At 55.3% G+C, this 20,858-nt stretch overlaps 1 protein-coding gene across 4 annotated transcripts in view; it reads right to left on the bottom strand.

Annotated features, from left to right (window-relative positions):
* PLXNA4 (plexin A4) overlaps window positions 1-20,858 on the bottom strand; it is a 608,317-nt gene that overhangs the window by 37,435 nt on the left and 550,024 nt on the right. For all 4 annotated transcript variants that reach the window (XM_060305298.1, XM_060305299.1, XM_060305300.1 and 1 more), the window contains 8 exons: window positions 17,382-17,518; window positions 15,974-16,138; window positions 13,398-13,491; window positions 12,621-12,860; window positions 11,817-11,963; window positions 10,890-11,124; window positions 7,965-8,107; window positions 69-337 (listed from right to left, as the gene is read on the bottom strand). In XM_060305298.1, the coding sequence (XP_060161281.1) occupies window positions 69-337; window positions 7,965-8,107; window positions 10,890-11,124; window positions 11,817-11,963; window positions 12,621-12,860; window positions 13,398-13,491; window positions 15,974-16,138; window positions 17,382-17,518 (1,430 nt within the window). The remainder of the gene's footprint in view (window positions 1-68; window positions 338-7,964; window positions 8,108-10,889; window positions 11,125-11,816; window positions 11,964-12,620; window positions 12,861-13,397; window positions 13,492-15,973; window positions 16,139-17,381; window positions 17,519-20,858) is intronic.

Here is a 20,858-nt window from a genome sequence, read left to right as displayed (position 1 = left end):
TCCCTGAGGGCAGGAGGGCCAGGCCGGTGCGCTGGGCTGGGTCGGACACCCCGGGGCCGCACCCCTACCTCCTGAGCAGCAGCTTGGGATGGTTCTTGCTCTCCAGGTTCTTGTCTATGAGGTCAGCCAGCAGCTGCTTCAGCACGTCAGTGGCGTACTCCAGCTTGCTCTGCAGCACCGTCATGATGAGCGAGGCCACGTTGCCGCGGTCACGCATGGAGAAGCTGCGCTGAGACTCCAGCGTGCGAATGAAGGACAGCAGGAATGCCTTGTTGTTGATGAGCTGAGCGAAGAGCTTCAGGCCTTTCTCCACGCGCTCCTGCCGGTAGCCCGGGACCTGCGGGGGAGACCCAGGGGTGCGCGAGTCTTAATTGCCGCCCGAGAGGGGCGAGGCCCCATGGACACCCCACCGGGTGGGCCGTGCACACTGCTGACCCTCCCATCCTCCCATTCACCCACGACAGGCCACCTGGCTGATGCCACCAAGTCCTTATCTAGAGCCAGGCGCCACATGTGGTGTCTACCTAACCTCCATCACAGCCCACGAGGCAGGTCACTGTCTCTAGAGACAGAGAGAACGTCATCATTAGCGTGGCGTTGACAAGGGGACCCCACACCACTGGAGACCACCATCACAGTCCCAGGTAGGGACTCCAGGAGGTCGGGGATGCTGTGAGTGACACCCTTGCTGGGGGTTTACCAAACCTGGGCCTCTGGCTAACATAATGCTGACCTGTCTCTGGCCCTGGGGGTCCTGTTGACAGACCAATGGGCTCAGAGTCAGGACTTCTGGGTTCCACGTGGGCTCTGACATCCCCACGCCACATAAGCTTGGACAAGTCCCTTTACTTCTCTGGGGGCCCAAGTTCATTCACCTAAAAAAGGGAAAGCTTAAGCCCAAGAGCCTCTCAGGCACTCCCTAACTCTAGCATCTGATGTTTTCCTAGGGATTCCTTTTGAGACCCTGCTCCATGCAGGGAAAGGGAGGGAAGAAGGTTTTATCTTCCTGCCTGCATCTTCTTTTCACTGGGAGGTCCGTGCAAGGGTACAAGGGTGTACCATCCACTCAGCAACATGAGCCAGCGACTGAGCTGTGCACGGAGGATGCGTCTCTGAGATGCGCGAGAATAGGTACAGCGGCACCATGCGTCATGCCCCAAATGGGAAACAACCAGAGGTCCAGCAACAATAGGAGGGTTCCAGGAACTGCGGTGCATTCACCCAATGAAATGCTGCACAGCAACAGGGATGAAGGACCCACTGCTACTCACAATAACAGGGATGAATCTTGCAAACATATTGAAAGAAAAAAGCCACGCTCAAAAGAGAGCATACTGGACAATACCATTTAAATCCAGATTTAAGAAAAACAATTAACATTCATCAATGGGAAAAAAAAGGGTTTTCTGGGGGCGGCTGTGACTGGAAAGGGGCACAGGGGGACTTTTGGAGGCTGGTAATGTTCTGCTTCTCGATCTGTGAGCTGGCTTAATGGCTGTGTTCACTCAGGGAAAATGCGCTGAGCTGTGTTCTGATAATTTGTGTATTGCTCTGTCTGTATACTTCCATTAAAACAAAAAGTTCACTTAAAAAATGAAGCACGGCCTCTGCCCTGGAGGGAAGGCCCTCTGAGAACACGGAGCAGGGCATCTGGTGGGAAGTGGCATGCTGGGGGAGGTGGGGCATCCAAAGGAGGTACCATCGAAGCCTCATCTTGAGGGATGTGTCCCCCCTGGCAGGGGCAGGGAGAGTACATGCACCAGGTCCTTGGGAAGGAGTGTCCCGTATGAAGCAGTAAAGAACACAGTTTCAGAGTCCGCTGAGCTTGCATTAACTTCATCACAGTCATTTATGAGCTGCAGGACCCTTAGGAGACTCAGTTCCTTTATCAACAACATGAAGGTACTGCAGTTAATATGTATACAGACCTTACTCTATGCCGAGCACAGTTCCACACGCTTCAGAAATACTGACCCATGTAACCCACCCAACAGCCTACGAGGTAGGTGCCATTATTACCCCAGGGTCCCACGAGGATAAGGAACTTCCCCAGATCCCAAGACAGAGAAGCGTCAGACCCGGCCACGACCTGGGCAGCTGGCACCGTGTCCTGCCCTCTCTTGGGACTCCTGAGAGCACGGAACGAGATGCGTGAAAAGCCTCAGCACCATCACAGTCCAGTTACGGAAGGGCAGCAATTTCAACCGGCTTCACTCTGAAGATTTTAAACTGGGGAGGCCAACAGTCTCAAGGCCCCTTCAGTGGGGGGACCCCTGAACTCTTCAGAGAGACACTCGCATTGAACCAGCAGCTCCCACAGGTCAGGAACATGCATGTTTCCAAAACAGGTCCGTTTGCATTTCCTTTGCCGCTGTGCTGGTACACAGCTGTGCTGGTACACGGAAGGCTGGTACCTCTCCAGGCAGTTCTCAGGAGAGAGCAGAGCTCACCAGAGCCAGGGTGGTACCGGCCAGGCCACCGGCGGCTCCGCCAGGCTCTCAGCACAGCCCCTCCTGGAGACCCTCTGGTTCCCCAAGGTCACCAGCCTTGGCTTGCCTCCTGCCTGGCCCCCCTAGTCCCCCACTCCACGGCGGCTCTTGAGGGAAGAGCAGGGAGACATGGTCACCTCACTGTGCCACTGCGCGGGGCCTCAATCTGCCCAGACGTCTGTCTCCTACTGCCCAGCGCCCGACTCCGAGACAGCCCCTCCCACGCAGGCGTACCCGTTTTACCTCCCCTCTCCTTCAGACCTCTCAGAAGACATTTCTCTAATTTGTCCCGATAATAAGAGACAATGCCACTTCCTGGGCTCCCGCCATGGGCAAAGGACAGTCTTGGCACACTGTACACATTGGTCCAATGAAGCCTTCTCGTGATCCTCTTTTAACAGCCTCTCAGGGAAGCTACCGTGGCTTCCCAAGGCCAGCCAGCAGGATCGCCAAACCCCAGCTTGCTTGGCTCCTGAGCGCCCGTCCATCCTGCGCATCCTTGGCCTGTCTGGCCTACCCCTGGGCCTGGGAGGTGACTGAAGGCCAGCTCTGAGTCCCCCCTGCAGCGCCCGTGCAGGGCCTCCTGGAGCTCAGGTGGCCGTCCGTCGAGGGCAGGGGAGCCAAGTGCAGGCTTGGCTTGTGGCGCCTGGAGTGGAGGAGGATGTGCTCTGGACTCCCTGGCCTGGCTGCACGCTCAGGGCAGCAAGGCTCAGGGCCCTGGGAAGGAAGGTTTAGCGAAGCTATCTGCAGGGAAAGAGCATCCCTGTAGCAGCATGGGGTTTGGAATCAGAGAGACTAACAGACTCGTACATGGAGGAAAGCCCTGTCGCCTCCGGGCTCTACTGCCTCATCTATAAAATGAGAATTTGAGTGCCTATGTCATAATGTTTCAAGAACATTAAGATGATGTATGTAAAGTGCTCGGCACACACAGAGCGCGCTTCAACAGCAGAAGTTTTACTACCTGCCTCTCCTCCATTGGCTGTTTCCCCTGATCCCTCTTGCCCCAGAGTTTCCAAGGTGCCTAATGTATTGGCACAGTGTCTGGGTGTGGAAAGTAGGCATTTTCTCCCCCTTTCAGGAAGAGGGGACGGAGGGAAGTGCCTTGGTAGAGAGTATCTAGAACAGTTCCCCTGTGTAACTGGCACCCCTACTCCCTAAGCAGACGGCACCCTGAAACAAGACTTGCTTTATTCACCAGATGGTTCGATAATTTAGTTGAAGTCTGTGAGTATAAAACTGGATAGTAAATTTTCATTGTAACCCAATAGGTTAGAGTTTAGGAGGCAATGGTATAGGTGGAAAATGAGGTGTGTGGTTACTGTTTGCTCTCTGTCTCTGAAGGACCGGTGTGTGATCAGTGCCTGGGCAACCCCTCACCCAAATGCCTGGACTGCACCAGACGGTCACAGAAGAACGGCCTGGTAGCCTAACCTCCAGGGCAGCCTAGAGCCAGAGGACCCCATCTTCTTCACACCTACCATGCCCATCCCAGTGCCTGAAAAGGTACAAACCCTGCTTCAGATTAGTCAATGGCTTCCCTAGGAATGTTTCCAAACCCGGAAAACCAATAGAGAGAAACTATTCCAGTGGCAGGGAGAGGTTGGAAACACGTAAGAAAAGAACCCTCCACACAAGATCTCTGGATCTTACAAAGGAGACTGGATCTCAAACAGCCCCAAGCTAATGTGGAACAGTAAAAGTTGATTTCTGTCTGTAAGAAATTAATTAATGAGTTCAATGGAAATGAAAAAGTCTTATATTCTAGGTATATGCCCCAAAAGATGGAAGCAGGAGCTCAAACAGATATTTGTACTCCCATGTTCATAGCTGCATTATCACACTAGCCAAAAGGTGGAAGCGGCCCAAGTATCCACAGACAGATGAACGGATAAATAAAATGTGGTCTCTACACACAATGGGCTTAAAAGGAAAGAAATCCTGTCACGTGGTACAACAAGGATGAACCTTGAAAACATTTTACTAAGTGAAAGAAACCAGTCACAAAGGTCCAAATACTGTATGATTCCACCTATATGAGGTACCCAGATTAGCCAAGTTCATAGACACAGAAAGTAGAATGGTGGTTGCCAGGGGCTGCAGGGGAGGGGGAGTGGGGAGTTACTGTTCAATGGGTACAGAGTTTCAGCTGGGAAAGATGAAAAAGTTCTGGAGATAGACTGTAGTGACGGACAGTAATGTGAGTGAACTGAAGGCCACTGAACTGTACACTTAAGAACAGCTGAAATGGTAAATTTTATGTTATGTATATTTTACCAGAACTTAAAAAAACCTGTGTGACCTGCTTGATTCAGAGCCCATGCCTGACGATTAACCGTCTCGTGGTCTCCAATTCAGGGAAATCGGTGAAGCTGACTGTTAACTCCATCCTGAGCAGAAGGATGGGACGAGAAAGTCTCCCCTTGTGATAAAGGCAAGGACAAGAGAGAAGCCTCAGGTTTGAGGGGAAATTCTAACGTGCCAGATGAGGAATCAGGCCACGGTAGGACGTGCTGTGACTTGTAACGGGGCCCATGGGAACAGTCTCGGGCAGAGGTGAGGTGTCCACCCAGGGAGCATCTGGGGAGTCATACAGGCTGGTCAGGTAATCATCAGAACCCAGTAGCCCCGATTCTCAGAGGCCTTCTTGGGCAGCCCTCCAAGGGCTGAGCTCGTCCCACAGCCCCTGACCGATGGGCGGGGCAGGGGAGTCAGGGACTCCTGGTGGTGCAGATCTGCACGTGCCCTGATGAGTGTGTGTCCAGCCTGCGGGGTGGGCGGTGTCCCAGTGAAGTGAAGACACTGTGGGTCTCTGGACCGTACCGAACAAGGGCTCCTGAAGCTTTCTGGGCAGGGGTAGGAGTCTGCTGCGGTTCACTCTGCAGCCCCAGAAGCCTCCGGTGAGGGGCGCCTCAGATGCCTGGGAACAAGGCAGGCAGGGCCAGGGCAGCACACAGTGGAGGAGGGAGCTGGCTTCGAGCAGCGCTCTGAGGGCGCCCAGGGCTTCTGTCTTGTGAGCCCAGCTTGCTGGGCGGACTCCTGGGCTGGGCACCTTGCTGAGGATTAAGCCTAGGAGTTGGGTAGCAGCTTCTCTCAGAAAACTAGCCCTGGAGGAAAGGCCCGGGGAAGTGCGGCTGGGTGGGGATGCCACCAGCTTTCAGCAAGGAGCCTGGCACAGTTCGGAAAGGCAATGAGAGGGAGTCAGGTCTCAGGCAAAGAGGGCTGCTAGAGACAGTGAGGCAGGTCGTGCACTGCACGCGTCCAGGAGTGCTGCATATGGTCGGTGCCGTCTGGAGCGGTGCCGTGTTCAACCTGCACCCTCCCACAGCATCCTGTGGGGGATGAGCCCTGGAGCTCCCCTCCACTGCCCTGGGCAGCCCTTGCGAGTGCACTGCCCTTGGGTGTGTGCTACATCAGTGCCAAGTCAGGCCTGAGAATCTAAACATCTACGGAGATGCAAGGGCAGGTGGGAAAGCCATAAGCTAAACGGGATCAAATGAGAAACAAGACCATACGATAGGACGTGGCATGGTTTACAACATGGGCCATAGGACTGGTTGGGAAAGCAGTGTGGAGTGTGTGTGTGTCCATCAAGAAAACACCTTGTGTGGGAGAAGGCTGTCTCCCAGCCCACTCCAAAGTATTCGGGCTGCCCTACAGGGATGCCAGCTTGGAAATGGTCTCAGAAAATCTGATTTAAAAGTTAAATGCTTATGGACATATATACACTACCAAATGTAAAACAGACAGCTAGTGGGAAGCAGCTGCATAGCACAGGGAGATCAGCTCGGTGCTTTGTGACCACCTAGAGGGGTGGGATGGGGAGGGTGGGAGGGAGATGCAAGAGGGAGGAGATATGGGGATATATGTGTACGTATAGCTGATTCACTTTGTTATACAGCAGAAACTAACACAACATTGTAAGGCAATTATACTCCAATAAAGATGTTTAAAAAAAAAAGGTTAAATGCTTAAAGCAAATCTACTTGGAATTTTGAGCTAATCAAAAAGAGAAAATAACTTTACATACTCATCCTAGTTGAATTCTTATTTTGAGGGGTGTGGGGACGTTCAAACACAACTTGCCTTCCTAGGACTGCCATTCCCACCCTAATTCAGGCAGACACACAGACATTCATTTATTCAAATCATTCAACACTTCCTGCATGCCTACTATGTGCAAGCACTCTGCTGGAAGCCAGAGTTACAAAGATAAATGAGGTATGCACAGTCTACACAAAAGTCACACGCACGCACACACACACACACACGCACGCACACACACACACACACACACTCTTCATTCCACAATCAAGTTGGAGAAATGTGCGTGGGGGGCCCCAAGGGCCCTGGGGACTTGCTGCATTTCCTGCAGAGGGACACAGCCTCTACGTCCCCTTGGAGAACCCATGCAGACATTCCCAGGGGGTCAGTACCTGCTTCACTGTGCAACTCCGGAGTGGCAGGTCTGTTTCTATGTTACGGACAATATAAATATGGAATCAGTCTCATTTTCCGTGGTGTTCTGGCCAAAGGTTTTTGATCCATCCAAATAAGTCTCCAGAGCCGTAGGGCATGACACGGACACGGCCCCTCAGAAGCCACGTGCACAGGCTTGTCCTTAGGAATACAGACTCTGGAGTCTCCCTGCTGGACTCGGATCCCTGCCCCACTCCCTCCCAGTTGTGTGGCCTTAGTTTTTTCACCTGTGAAATGGGTGTACCTGCTTTGGAGGGCTCTTGGGAGGTTAAATCAATGCACATGTGTAAAGTACTGAAAACTGGCCCAGGATGTTAGTCAACAGTCAACTCAGGGTAATTATTCCTTATGATGATTATTGTGCCCTGGTTTCCTCATTTATATTTTTCGCATTTCTCTGGTATTTATAAGTCATTCCAAATCCCTTTCAGAACAAAGCATAATATGAATATACGCTTAAGCCAGACACTATGCTAGACACTAAGTGGGATAAAATGTTCACAAGATGAGGTCCCTGCTGGTACAAAGGCAGTGATGTTCTTACCACTCACATTCCCACCTTCGTCCTGAGTGCAGCCGTTATCTTTCCCACATTGATTTACTGAGCACCAACTAAGCGGTGAAATCCCTTATATCGTGGTTTCTTAAACAAGGGTCCGTGAACTTCCTACATCGTTTGCCAGATTTCCCGTTTCTGTGTCTATGGACAGTTTTTCTGAGGAGAGGGTCTTCAGCTTCCATCCAATTCTCAAGGGATTTATGACCCCCTAAGACCCAAAGCCCTACTCCCACCTCTGCTCTGAGTTCCCTTTCCTCCCGAGGGACGGGCTGGCAGCAACGGCGGGGCAAGCTGGTACCACCCCTTGGGCAAGTCTCATCCCCTCCCTGGCCTCAGCTGACCCTCCTCTGAATGAGGCGTCTGGACTTGGTCACCATTGTCTCTCTCTGCACTAACACCACAATGGGAAAGGACTTGGCCACAGAACTGCTTCTCACCTCGAGGTCCCGGAGGACAGGGTGGTCTTCAATTCCCGGGAACAACACTCGCATAGTGTAGGTTCTGTAGTCCAGGAAGGGAATCCCAGCTCCGTCCAGGTCACTGGTCAACTCGTGGATGTCCGTCTGCAGCTCGGCAAAGGCTGGCACAAAGACAAGCCTGTGAGACTGCTGGATGGGGCCCAGGAGCTACGCCGCCTCGGAACACTCAGAACCCTCTCCCAGGCCCCCAGAGACCCGCACAGTGGACCCGAGTAGCGCAGGAGTGAGGAGGAGGGGGATGTTTTACGTAGCTGAGGTGAACGATGTAGGTATGGGAGAAAGATGCAGCACAAGGAAGCTTGTCTTGGGCCAAATCCCTTCCAAAACATGAATGGGGGGCAGGCTGTCCACAGATGTGAGCTGCTGCTGGGGCCAGGAGGGCCTCCCCCTCTGAAGATGAGGGCTTTGGCTTGCAAAATATGCTGGGGGTTAGGGGTGATATCGAAGGACAGAGGGAGTGAAGGGGGCAGTTCCAGTGATGGCGAGTCTGTTTCAGATTCTGTGTTTTACAGTGGGTTTCCTTATAGGAGTTAAGAACTATTTCTTCTGAAGTCCCAGTTCTTGGCCACGCAGCTTACCGGAGCCATCAAACCAGCAAATGCAGCCAGATGAAGGCTCTCGCCCCACTGATATATCCCTTCTGGATAAATATGCAGGGTGTCTCTATGTCCTTCCTTTCTCAAGGTCATGCTACTCAATGGTGAATTATGATCTGCATATAGGTACTGCTGTCTGTGGAGACAGCCCAGGCCTCCGGCATGGTCACAAAGCTGCAAGACCACCCCCTGGCCCCCGAGAAAGTTCCACACACGGACCCACTGTTACACAGCCGTGTGATCACTCTCTGTCCTGGGTACAGCCCTCCACCCTGGGAGGTTGTCAGAGGTCATGTGCTCAGCCCTTCCTTCTCCCATTTTTTCCCTTAGCACACGCAAATGCACACGTACACACATGCATGCAAGCACACACACACAAGATGGATTAATACATGCCTGCAAAGAACAGCCAGTGGATATCGACTAAACAATACTTCTTTCTATTTACATAGACAAGAATAAGGAAAAACTACTTTGTGGGCTCAGAAGGAATTCACAAGCCCAGTGTAGCTCCAGGGCCCTCGAAAAGCCAGCCCTGCACCCAGTGGTCTCTGCTGACGACGTGACCACAACGCGGCCGCCCAGCTGCTGCCGGCAGCACCCCACCACACCCTGCGGTGCTGACCTCCTGCCTGGGGACCCTGGGTCTCCGGGCCTTGAGGATACCAGTGGTTCTGGTTTGACAACGGGGATGGCGCCGGGACCCCTGGAGAGGCTGCTGCAGACCCCTCCTGTGCTGCTCTCTTTCTGCATCTCTGCTCACACTGACGCGGGGGGACCTTGTCAAGAAAAGTGACTCCGAAGGTAGAGTAACCCTAACACATCTGAGTGGAACCTACACCAATACGTGTGAAAGGGGAGTCAGTGAGCCTTTCTGGCATGTACCGTCACCAAAATCCCTGATGAGAACTCGTGTGGGCTGAGTGAGAAACACACGTGTGTGTGTTTGTGGGAATGCGTGCATGGGCATGAGTGACCGCCTGAGTGGGCGTCAGTGTCTGTGGGCACGTGTGCACGCATGTGTGTGTGTTTATATATCCAAAGGTCGGGCCTTGGGCGGGGGCCAGGCTGGGCCTCTTCGGGGTCTGTATGTGGCTGACGGCCTGACTCACCGTCAAGGCTTTGGGAAGTCGCCTTCCCTGGACCCAGGCTGCCCTTTCAGCGTTCAAGAGCCAGCTCGGGGCACCTCTGGAAAACACTTTCAAGGCGAATCCTACGTGCCCTTTGCTCTGTCATCTCTCTTCCCACCCACGTGACACAGCCTCTCCCGAGCTAGAAGCCAAGGCCCTCCCCCGGTGTCCCCGAGTCAGGACTCCCTTTGGGACTGCTAATTCCTCCTTCTCCGGAACGTTCCAAGAGGAACCTGGCTTCACACTGCCCCCGCCGCCGCCTCCCAGTTGGGGTGCTCAGCTGGCGGGGAGGAAAAGGAGGGAGCTAGCTTTTTACAGGTCTGCAGCTTTCCTTCAAGTCACTGAGCGTCTCCGACATTCAAGGCCTCACGCCTGGCACATAAAAGAGATTCTAATCACTACACCTAATTAGAGGGAAGAGTACATTACAGAGAAAAAAATTAAGCAGCGTAAATATAATAAAAGGCAGTAATTAACAGTCCCACAAGGCGGATGCTGTGTTGACAGCTGAGGATGTGGAGAGAGGATGGAAGGGACCCGCTTCCCCATTAGAGAGCCACGGCCTCCCTGGTGGGAATGCCAGAGCCCCAGGTACAGGCTGATTACTCCGCGTATAAATCTACAAAAGAATCAGCTCAGACTCTCCCAGGGTGACTCACGAACGGTCTCCTGGGGGTGACAAGGGTCTGACTTCTACACTTCCTCCTTGGATTTAGTGCGGCTGATTTCACTTCATGGTGGTGTTGGTAATTTTTTAAAATACAAGCTGTAAAACGCTCTTGCCTCTAAGTCTCAGATCAGCCCTCCAGCCTCACCTTCCTTCTGAAAGAAGATTGCTTGAGGGCGTCACGGCAGGGCGCCTCTGGGTCCCCCCCAGAGGAGAGGGCAAAACTCACCCGGCCGGGATCCTGGGCTGGACACGGCTCTAGTGGGGTCTGAAATGATCCCGGCCTGACTTGAGGTAGAGAGTCTGGAGGCGGGAGACCCAGGCGCAGACCCAGCGCCGCCCGCCGCCCACCTCCGCGGCTGTGTGAGATGCACGCGCTCGCACGCATGCGCACGCACACGCACTCGCACGCACGCACACGCACTCGCACGCACACACGCACTCGCACACACGCGCACGCACGCGTGCCCGGCCCCCTGCCACTCCGGACCTTCCTTGCACTCCAGGGCCACGCGGGACTCCAAGTTGTCCATCTGCATCTGCAACCGCTTCAGCGTGAGGTCGCTCTCGCGGGACTTGCGTTTGTAGGCGATGAGAACGGCCACGATGAAGATGATAAGGAGGCCGCCGGCCACGGCGATGCTAACGATGGCGGGCAGGCTGAGCGGGCTATCTGGGGCAATGTACACCATCCCCGGGGAGTACTCCATGCCACCGACTCGGGCCTGGGGGGACACGCGGGGGGAGACGGAGCTGGGTGTGGGCACAGAACATCCTAGGCAAGGGTCCCAAGCCACCCGTGAGCTGGTGACCAGGGTTGCGTGAGGGAAATGGCTCCAGGGAGGAGAGTCATTGCTGGCTGTAAAAGCAGACAGGAGGGCACCTGGGGTGGAGGGAGCGGGGGTGAACAGCTCAGCGCAGGCCACCCCCACAACTGGGAAAGCCACACATTATATTATTAGGGAGTGAACTCGGTTGTCTTCATGAGGAAACAGCACTCAACTGGGATCTAAAAAAGCCTACGTGCCATCAAAGTCCGGATCCCCGAAGACTCATCCCATTGTGAGGACAGATGACAAAGGCACAGGACGTGATATTATGTCCTGCCCGGGTCAACGATGGTCCTCTCCTGGAAGGGTCTCTTGCCTCTAACAGGTGACACAGCACATCACTGAATGCTGTTTCACATTGCCCTTACTGTAGCACCAGCCAGTATGGAAAGAATGACAATACGGAAGAAAAACGTCTGAAGTCGGACGAGGAGAAGGAACTGGGAGTGTGGGAGAGCCAGGAGGAAAGTTCCAGAAGGCCAGAATCCCCTCCCAGAAAGCCCTGGTGGCCCAGGATGGAGCTGGACCGCTCACCCCACCGCATCCTGAGTGCCTGCCCATCCAGGGTGGAGTCCCGCCAGCCTCACCATCACTTTGTGCCGGCCTATGAGGTTAGGGGACTCGCAGAGCAGCTGCACATCCGACACTGTGACGGTGCACGGCTTCTCCCCGACCAGCACGGTGTAGTTCAGCTTTACGTTGCCCCCAGCCACGGGCGGGATCAGGTTCTTGCCCTGCATGGACAGGAAAGCCCAAGTTCCCACCCCAGAGTCAGGAGCACAGCTACTGGCTGGCTGACATGTCCTCCCACGTGGAGGTCCCATCCCTCTGGGGAGCTGGTGGAGAGGCCACCTTCCCTAATAAGTCCAAAAAATTCACAACACCTATACTACTATTCCCCCTTCCTCAGTGGGAAATCAGTAATCAAGGGACTCTTTTCAGCTTGTCCCAAAGGCAGCTTCAGAATCCTTCTCAACACAGAGCTGTAATCAGTCACTACCAGTTGCTTCAAATTGTCACATGAGTTAAAATTAATTTTCTATCCATGCTCCAAAGAAGCCCTATAAGGTGGTTTGCAAAGGGCTGCACGGGAGGAAGCAGTAGGAGCCTTTGACCTCCCAAGTCCTGGACTCAGGGGCCAAAGCTGGGAGTCAGATGGCCAGGGTGGATCCAGCTGCCCTGACCAGGTTTCTGTGGCCCCTAAAGAGAGTGCACCTCTCAATACAAACTCAAAGAGCACATTTACCATAGTCTGGGCTATAACACAACCTCTGCTAGCTAATGACACCTGCCACAAGATCTGGTAGAAGCCCATGACTTGCGGCCTCCTCCTGTGACTTGGAAAGCCTCCTCTTGCATACAGTGGCCTCCTTCCTCCCATCTCACGCTACCTTTAGGATGATGGGTGTGCCGGGCTTGAGCTCCAGGATTCCTGAGGGACCGAAGGCCTCAAACACAGGATTAGGGTAGTAGGTGAAGTTGGTCTTGTTGAGGATTAGCAGGGACTGGACGTTGTCCAGGATGAAGCCAAACTCCTCGGGCCTCTCCGTCAGGTCAGACTGGTGCTCGGGCCCCAGAGCGAGGGCAGGGGCCTGGCAGGTCATCTCAGTAGCGTTCAGAACCTCGCAGAGCTGGGGTGGAACCGGAGAGGGAGGGCTATGTGGCGTGTCTCCGCACACCTGCAGCCCCAGACACCCGCCGGCTCTCCCTCGGTGCCGCCGTACGGTGTGGTGTTGACACGGGACAGTCATGGGTGGATCCCCACAGCTCCCGTGGAGTCAGGACCACACAACCTGGGCACTCAAGGACAAGCTCTGCAGCTGACACCTACCTCTGCCCTGCCCATGGCAGGCACTAGGGTATCTCTAAGCTAAGGAATGGCACTGGGGGTCAGAGGACGGAAGAATAAAGGTCTTCCATCCCTTATTAAGAGTAAGAAACCCCAGAAACCCAGAAGAGATTGCTCCTGCATGCCTGTACCCCAGAGTGTAGAAATGGCCTCATGCCTGCTCCCCCATCCCGCCATCCCAGTGTCCGGGGCGTCACACGCGATGGGTCATCGGTGTCTGGGGTGAGCCTGCCTGAGCCCTCGGAGAGCCCACACCCTTTAGGGCGGCCAGGCGCCGAGTGCACAGTGCCCCCGTGAGCCCCACCAGTCCCGGACTCACATTGATGTGCTCCTTCCCTCCGTGCTTGGCGCGGATCTGGGGGTTCTGTATGAGGTCCAGGTGAGTCCCCCTCACGGCGATGGGTGTGTTCCCACTGGTGGGGAAGAAAGGAGGAGGCGTGTAAACACAGGGACAGGAATAGCAGCAGCGCCTGATGACGATGACGATGACGATGATCTATCAGGCTGCACCCCAGCACTGAAGACGATGATAACCGGCGGGCAGGGTAACATTCACGGGGACAAGATGACACGCTGACTGCATCATAATAAGGACGAGCCCTCAGCAGCCGAGGGGAAGTCAGTGATGACCAGATGTCCGCGGCTGTCCTGCGCTGAGCTCGTTCGGAGCGCGGACACTGCACGGAGGCTGGGCCTGCCGCACGGCCCTCTTGGCCCCCCGAGGTCTCCTGACCTGAGCCAGCTGCTTCTCTGCAGTCTCCCAGCGTCCCTTTCCCTGCCCTCCCCAGTCTCAGGGAATTTTCTTCACCCTGGCCTTGGCCTAAGGGAAGCCTCGCTCCAGACGACCCTCCGCCAGACCCTCTGCAGCCTGAGCACAGCCTCCTCCCCCAGGACGATCTCACCACACATTTCCACCTTAGAGGCTTCAGTCGGCTGGGACGCGGGAAAGGCCAAGGCCCAGCCGCTCAGGAACCTCCTGTAAGAATGCAAATCTGAAATGCTCCGGGGCTCTCGCACCCTGGGGAGTCAGCCAAAGCACTGCTAACGCCCAGCGATTAGGAGACTCGTCTTTGGGTAGCTTTTCAATGGAAACCTGGACGCCACTGTCGTATCTTCAGGGCCACTGAGAAGCTGGCATGGGATGGAGGCTAGCTTCCTTGGGGGCTACTCAAAGGAAAGTGATGAATTATGTTATCTGCAATCAGGGGAATATCATTGAGAAGAATCTATTTAAAACAGGTAAGTGGTTATAAGCTTGTGGGTAAAGAGTCCTTGACAGCCCCATTCATCTCTACCCCTCTATCCATCTGCCCCCCTTTACACGCCATTCCTGCCCTCCCTTCCTCTCGCCCTCCACCGGTCCCCACTGAAGCACGTCCCCACCCCACGTATGCACATGCAGGAAGATTTCCTCGAAACCCAGAGAGTCTCTCGGCCCCGGCAGTGCTGGCGAATGAGCTTCTGGTGTCCAGCCAGCTCCCGATCTTCTCGGTCATCAATTCGACACACGTGTATCGAACGCCCCCATCACCCATCGCCACTCATCAGTAACCCAGGCTGCTGCGAGCAGTGTAAAGCCACGTGTTCTGCAGAGCCCCACCCCATCCCAGACTCCGTTAACTGCAGTGAAACCGCTGGAGCCCCGGCCCCTTCAGAACGCACCTCCAGCCTCCCTCTTGATGTGAGAGTGACTGGGGGCGACTGCCGAGTGCCAGGAGGGACAACACCTCTATTTCTGCGCCAGTGACACGAGGAAGAACTGAATTAAACCAGGCTGTGAACGCCTTCGGGAGCCACAGAGTTTGCCTAAGCACAGGGGGCTGTGCCAACTTCCTGGACTCGCCAGGCCCTGGGGGCAAATCCTGGACTAGCTTTTACAGGCTCTCTGCCCCTCTCTGTCTTATATGTACCTGCTTTCAGGTCACGGCTAAAGCTTACAAGGCTTGGGCCTTAGAGACTAACTGCTGAGGACAGCCAAGCTGCATCTCCCAAAGGCTGCCTTTTGGTGTTTGGGTGTAAGGCCCGGTGGCAAACTCTTTCTGTAAAGGGCCAGGCAGTAAATATTTTAGGCTCACTGGGGCCATGTGGTCTGTTGCAGTTACTCAGCTCTGCTGCGGTGGTGAGAAAGCAGTAGAGACAAAACATATTCGGATGAGCATGGCCGTGTTCCAATAAAACTTTATTTATGAAAGCAGACGGACAGCCAGATTTGGCCCCCCAGCTGGAGTTTGCTGACCCTGGTTTACAAGATTGTTCTCTGGACTGGACTCGTCATTGACCCCCCATCTCAGCTTGTGGTAACCACATCTTCATGCTCTGCCCCCTCTCCTGACCCCAGACATCCTCCAGAGCTGAAGCAGACGGTGGGGAGGGCTGAGGACGGGGGGGATGTGGGTAGAGGGGGTGAGGAGGGAGGGGAGACGAGCCAGGCACCGCACTGGGTGTCTGTACCTCACGTAATCCTCTCAGTGTCCCGTGAGGGAGCTGACTGGTGAGAAAGCCTGGATCCGGGGAGGTTAACTAATTGAAGGTCACTTGGCTGCTAAGCAGTGGAGCTGGGCTGCACCCACTCCTTCTGAGCCCAAGTCCACTGCCCCTGAGGCCCCTGATACAGCAGTTTCCCCATGCTCAACAGGGGCCTGGCCATCAGGATGCCCTCTGCAGCACCTTCTGGCCTCCTAGTGTGCCCAGCAATCCTCAAATCGGCCCCCAGGGCCGGGTCCTGCTCAGAGTGCTTTCGGTGGAAGGAGGCAGCCCCGCCAGGAAGGTCTGACCTGGGGGGTGCCCTGAACCACCACCCCCGGTTCATCAGTCCCCACAGCAGGACTGGGCCCCAGAACTCCCCTTGGCTTTGGAGGGTCGAGGAGGGAAGCCCAAGGTCAGGGCAGGCCCTACCTGATGATGCTCCACTCGGGCTCGATCCGCACGATGGTAGGATCCTCCATGTACTGGAAGAACAGGTCCTGGTGGATCTTGGCCCTGTCCACCTGCACCATCACCTTCATTTCCAGCACCTCATCTGAGGACGTGGTGTTGCACACGATGTAGGACGGAGAGCGCCTGCGGGAGCAGATGGGGAGCTGGGCTCCTGGGTGGTGTTGGGCGGGACACTGTGGTCCTGGGTCGGGGCCCTCCCGTGCCCCTCCCTGTTCATCAGGCTCGTCAGAGGCAGTGGGGGAGCAGCGCCCCGACACAAAGCCCTGAGAACTACTGACGAAGACTCTCTCCTTGACCAGACTGTAGACGGGCTCCTCTGAGCCCCCTTTTTGACTAGGCTTCTTCCTGAGGCCCTGTCTTTGATTTGCCGACCCCCATTTTTAGCAAGAATCCTGCTAACTTAGTTTGGCAAGAACCCCCCCCCCCATATCTGAGTACCCTTGATATCTGATCAAATTCCGCCTCCTTAACCCTTGATGTCTGGTCACCCTGACTGCCTTCAGCAAGAGTCCTGTTAAGTCGGTCTAGCAAGAATCCTCCTAACCTCGTTTCCTCTTAGTAATTTTCCATCCACTGCCTCCCTTGCTCTGCCCCTTGGCTATAAATCCCCAGCTGTCTGCCGTATCTGGAGTCAAGCCCAATCTCTTTCTCCATTGCGACAGTCCTGACACCTATTGCAATAGTCCTGAGCAAGCTCTTCTTTACCATTTTAACAAGTGTCAGAGCCATTTTTTTCTTGAACGCTCAGGCAAGGCCTGGTCTGGCCTGACTTCAGATCTGTCGCAGCCCTCAGCATAGCTCTCTCCCAGGAAAAGCTCTCTCTGCAGAACCTCATGCCAGCGGCGCAGGGAATGTCCCCAACCACACCTCTTCTAGTCCTGCATTAGGGGCACCTCTTGCCTCCCTCCCAACTCTCACCCCCGCCCCAGGTTCCTGGCTCATGGACGGTGTGCTCTCCTGGGACTGGACGGTGGAACCAGGGAAGGGAAAGTCGGCTGCCCCTGGAGGTTCGACCTCAGCCAGCTCTCGGCAGTTCCGGCTGGCTCTGCAGCAGCTGGCCAGGAGCTAACCCAGGGGGAAGGGGCCCTAGATTCCAAACTGTGTCCCGTGGAACCCGAGGGTCCTGCACAGTGGGTGGAATGCGGGCACCAAGGCTAACCGGTGGGCAACGGTGCGATGGGCCGTTCCAAGGAAGGGGTGCCTGGCAGGTCCCCGGGCTGAGCCACGGCCAAGCATGGCCAAAGCGAACGGCCACCTTCTCAGGGAGGAGCAGGCACCTCCAGAAGGTTAGCCGGAAGTCTGCTGCCTGTCAGCCCCGCCCACCCTCTGGGCTGCGAACCCTGGAGCCTGCCCTGAGGTGAGTTACCTGTGGAAGAGGCAGGGCTGCTTCCCAAACATCACCACCACGTTGCTGCCCGCGTTCAGGTTGGTGCCCGTGATGGTCACCTGTGTGCCTCCGGACATGGGCCCCCGGCTGGGCTTCAGGTCTGAGAGAGTCAGCGTCTGTGCAGGAAAGGATCTGGCCTGAGGATGCTCCTGGGTAGGCCTGAGGCAGCACCCCACTCCCGGATTCCACTTGCCTTCTGGAATCCTTAGTCATGGCGGCCTCCCAGAGAGCAGGCTCAGTTTACCCAGGCCTGTGGGGACTGGCGGGCATGTGCACCTCTACACTAATAACAGTCATAATAATATTAGCTACTACGTAGTGACCTTTTAAGTGACAGGCTTTATATTTTATGTGTATCTATAGTGAGATATACATATTTTTTTTTAAATCGCCCAATCTATTCTACAAGGTAGGCATTATTACCCATCTTAAAGACAAGATTCAGAGATGTTAAGTAAAGTTTCCAAAGTCACAGAGCAAAGAAGCGGCCTGAGAACTGACTCCAGAGCTGGAGTTCTCCACCACCTCTCCAGTCTCCAGCGAGGGTCGCTTTCAGGAAGGTAAGCTGCCCCTTCCACAGGCCTCTCCCGAGAGCTGCCCAAAGCACCCAGCGGCCAGAGCAATGAGATGTGTGAGCCCCAGGGAAACCCAGGAGGAGAAGCAAAGAAGGGTCAGTGGATTGAGTGAAGAGTCAGATTGGGGATGGGGGTGGGGATGGGGGAGGATCTGTGAGCTGAGGATTTGGAGTCTCAGTTTGTTCTTTCATTAGCATTTTAATGGAAAAAAACTTTCCTAAGTCCCAGGTGAGAAGCCTGTATCTGCATTTAAATGAAGATTTCTCTCTTCTCTTACTCCCTTAAAGAATTCTGCACCAAAAGTTGAACCCACTCAGCTCCTGGGAGCGGGCAGGCAACCTCCTCTCCGAGAGGCCTCGATCGATGGATAACACTAGGGGAGGAGAAGAGAAGCCCCAGCGAAGCCTGCAGCCCCAAGGCCTGGCACGTGTGCGCCCGGGTCCCCGCACAGGGCACACGTGTGGGGACACGCAGGGACCCACGGGAACACGGGCGGACCTCTGCGCCCGGCATCCGCTCAGCGCAGGCGCGCTCGCGGGGCCCGCCCACCTGGTCCCTGCAGATCCCAAACCTGGAAGTCCCGTGACACCCACCGAGCCAAGCGAGGAACGGCTGATGCTGGCTCTGGCTCAGCCCGAGACCCGCGCTAGGGTGGGGGATGGGACTGCTGCAAGAGCCTTCGTTCTCAGCTTTGCCTACACCGTGCTGTGTGACTCAGCACAAGTCACTTACCCTTTCTGATCTCAAAGAATCAAAAAGTGGTCCTCTCAGAGGGGCCTGACTGTTTTCTGGTTGTAACTTCCCACAGATGGTGCTTCTGCCCCACTGTCTGTCAAGGGAGAGCTTTCAGACCTGGCTCCTGCTGACCCCCCCGGAGAGGAAAGGGCAAGTGAGGGAGTTGCTTAAGGGGTAAGGGGCAACGTGGAAAGGAGAACAAGCTCCCTGGCAGCCTGGGGGTGAGGGTCCTGGAAGGGGTACAAGTGAGGAACCCTGACGGGTTTGCAGTGGCCCTCCTGTGCGGGGCTGGCTGGGTGCTGAGCTGCTCTGGGGGTGGGGAGAGGATGATATAGAAACATGTTTTAACGTTGGGAGAACCTATTAATTATTCAAGGTTCGCTTCATAACTATTTTCCAGCGGGTCTGCGTGGGAAATCAGATGCGGCGTTATTTGCCATCTCTTCCCTTGGCTCCCTCCCTGGATGGAGGCAAAGGGGCGAAAAGTGTTGCCTCTACAGAGATCTCCAGGGATAGAACTAGCAACAGCCCGAGAGTGCTGATCGGCGGTCTATGGGCCTTGGTGTCAGGGTTTTGGGTGAATAAACCCACACGTCAGAGCCTGGCCCGATTTGTGGAGGGAAACTGAGGCAGACCCAAACCTCGGCACTGGGAGGGGCTCCCCAGCACCCCCAGGCCCTGAGAGGCACCCCTGAAAAGGGGCTCGCCAGGGGCTTCCACGGGGGTCCCAAGAGTGCCACCTGCCAGCTGCCCAGCAGGGCGGGAAGGCAGTGAAGGCTCAGAGGTGTTGTGGGTGGGCGTGTGACAGAGGGGCATTCTGTCCTTCCTGCCTCCCTGGTATGACTCACGGGGGACCTCTGCCCCTCATTCCCACCCTGAACCCCTCGGAGCTCTGTTGTCGGCAGTGAGGGGGGGTTGCTCAGTGACCAGGTCCTTAATGCAAACTGGGGTCTGGGAGGAGACTGGGGTCCGTGGCACCATTTCTCCCCCCGCAGCTCTTCCCAAGTGGGTGTGTATTGCCAGGATAGTGCCTCCAATAGAAAAGTGAGCACGAGTCTGAGTCCCAGGGACCCACTGGACCAATGCATTTTCGCCTTGTGGCAACAACTCGCACCTTCCCTGCTCTTCTGCTCCGATTTCCCCTCGTCCCCGTCAACCCCCCGCTCCCCACTCCCTTCTGCTCCCATCTTCTGGTGCCCCTCCACGTCACACCTTATGCCGGGAACAGCCTCCCGCTACTCGATATCCATATGGAAAACTGTATTCTGCCTTAGACAGATCCTGCCTTTCCTTCTGGCTCCTTCCATGAAACCTTCCCTTAATACCTTCCATCCAACCACATCCTGCTCCCAGGGTAGAAGCACTCAGGCAGGCAAGACCTCCCCTGAGAGCAGAAGGGGCTTTTGGTTGTCTACCACATAGATGTGTTACATGAATTAAGCCCAAGAGCAGGTATCACAGAAGAAGGAGCAGCTGAAGAAGGAGACAGAGAAGGGAAGGGAGTCAGGCCACTCGAAGGCTTGAGGAAGGATTGGATAGGCAGGGCAGAACAGACCAAGGAACCTGGACAAGTCGAGAGGCAGTGGGCACCCTGGGCTCTTCTTGAGCTGGGGGCTGACATGATGAAAATGGTATCCCCCAGTGTGGCTGGACTAGAATGGGTTCAGACCAACGGCAGGGATTTAAGGGGGCCACTGCAGTAGCAAAGGGAATGGGAAAAGTAAGACTCCAGGACATGGTGATAGAGGGATTGACATCAGGCATTAGGGGAAGCCGAGCCACAGACCACCAAGATGGTGGGCCCGGTGACAGGCCACTGACAGAAACGGGCAAGGGAGGGGGACGCGCTGTTTACGGGAGCTGACAGCTCGGGTGGGCCATGGGAGGTGATGGCAGGACATCCAGGGGGCGGTGGCCTTTGAATTAGTCACAAAGGTAAGAAGCCTGGCTGGAGACACAGCAGAGACAGCTGAGGCCCAAAGGAAACGTCAGCTTAATGAAGTAGCGGCCGTTCCTGGTAGCGTTCGCTTTGTCACCGCCAAGAGACCACAGGATAAAAACTGTTCCAGGTAACTGACTGGCCAAGGAAGTCCAGTGCTTGCTTTGGCCATGCAGCGGTGTCCTCCCTTTTACCACAGCTGCCAGG

This window comes from Globicephala melas, chromosome 9, assembly GCF_963455315.2.
Source record: "Globicephala melas chromosome 9, mGloMel1.2, whole genome shotgun sequence".
Lineage (NCBI taxonomy): Eukaryota > Metazoa > Chordata > Mammalia > Artiodactyla > Delphinidae > Globicephala > Globicephala melas.
This window is presented reverse-complemented; position numbering and strand designations above follow the sequence as displayed.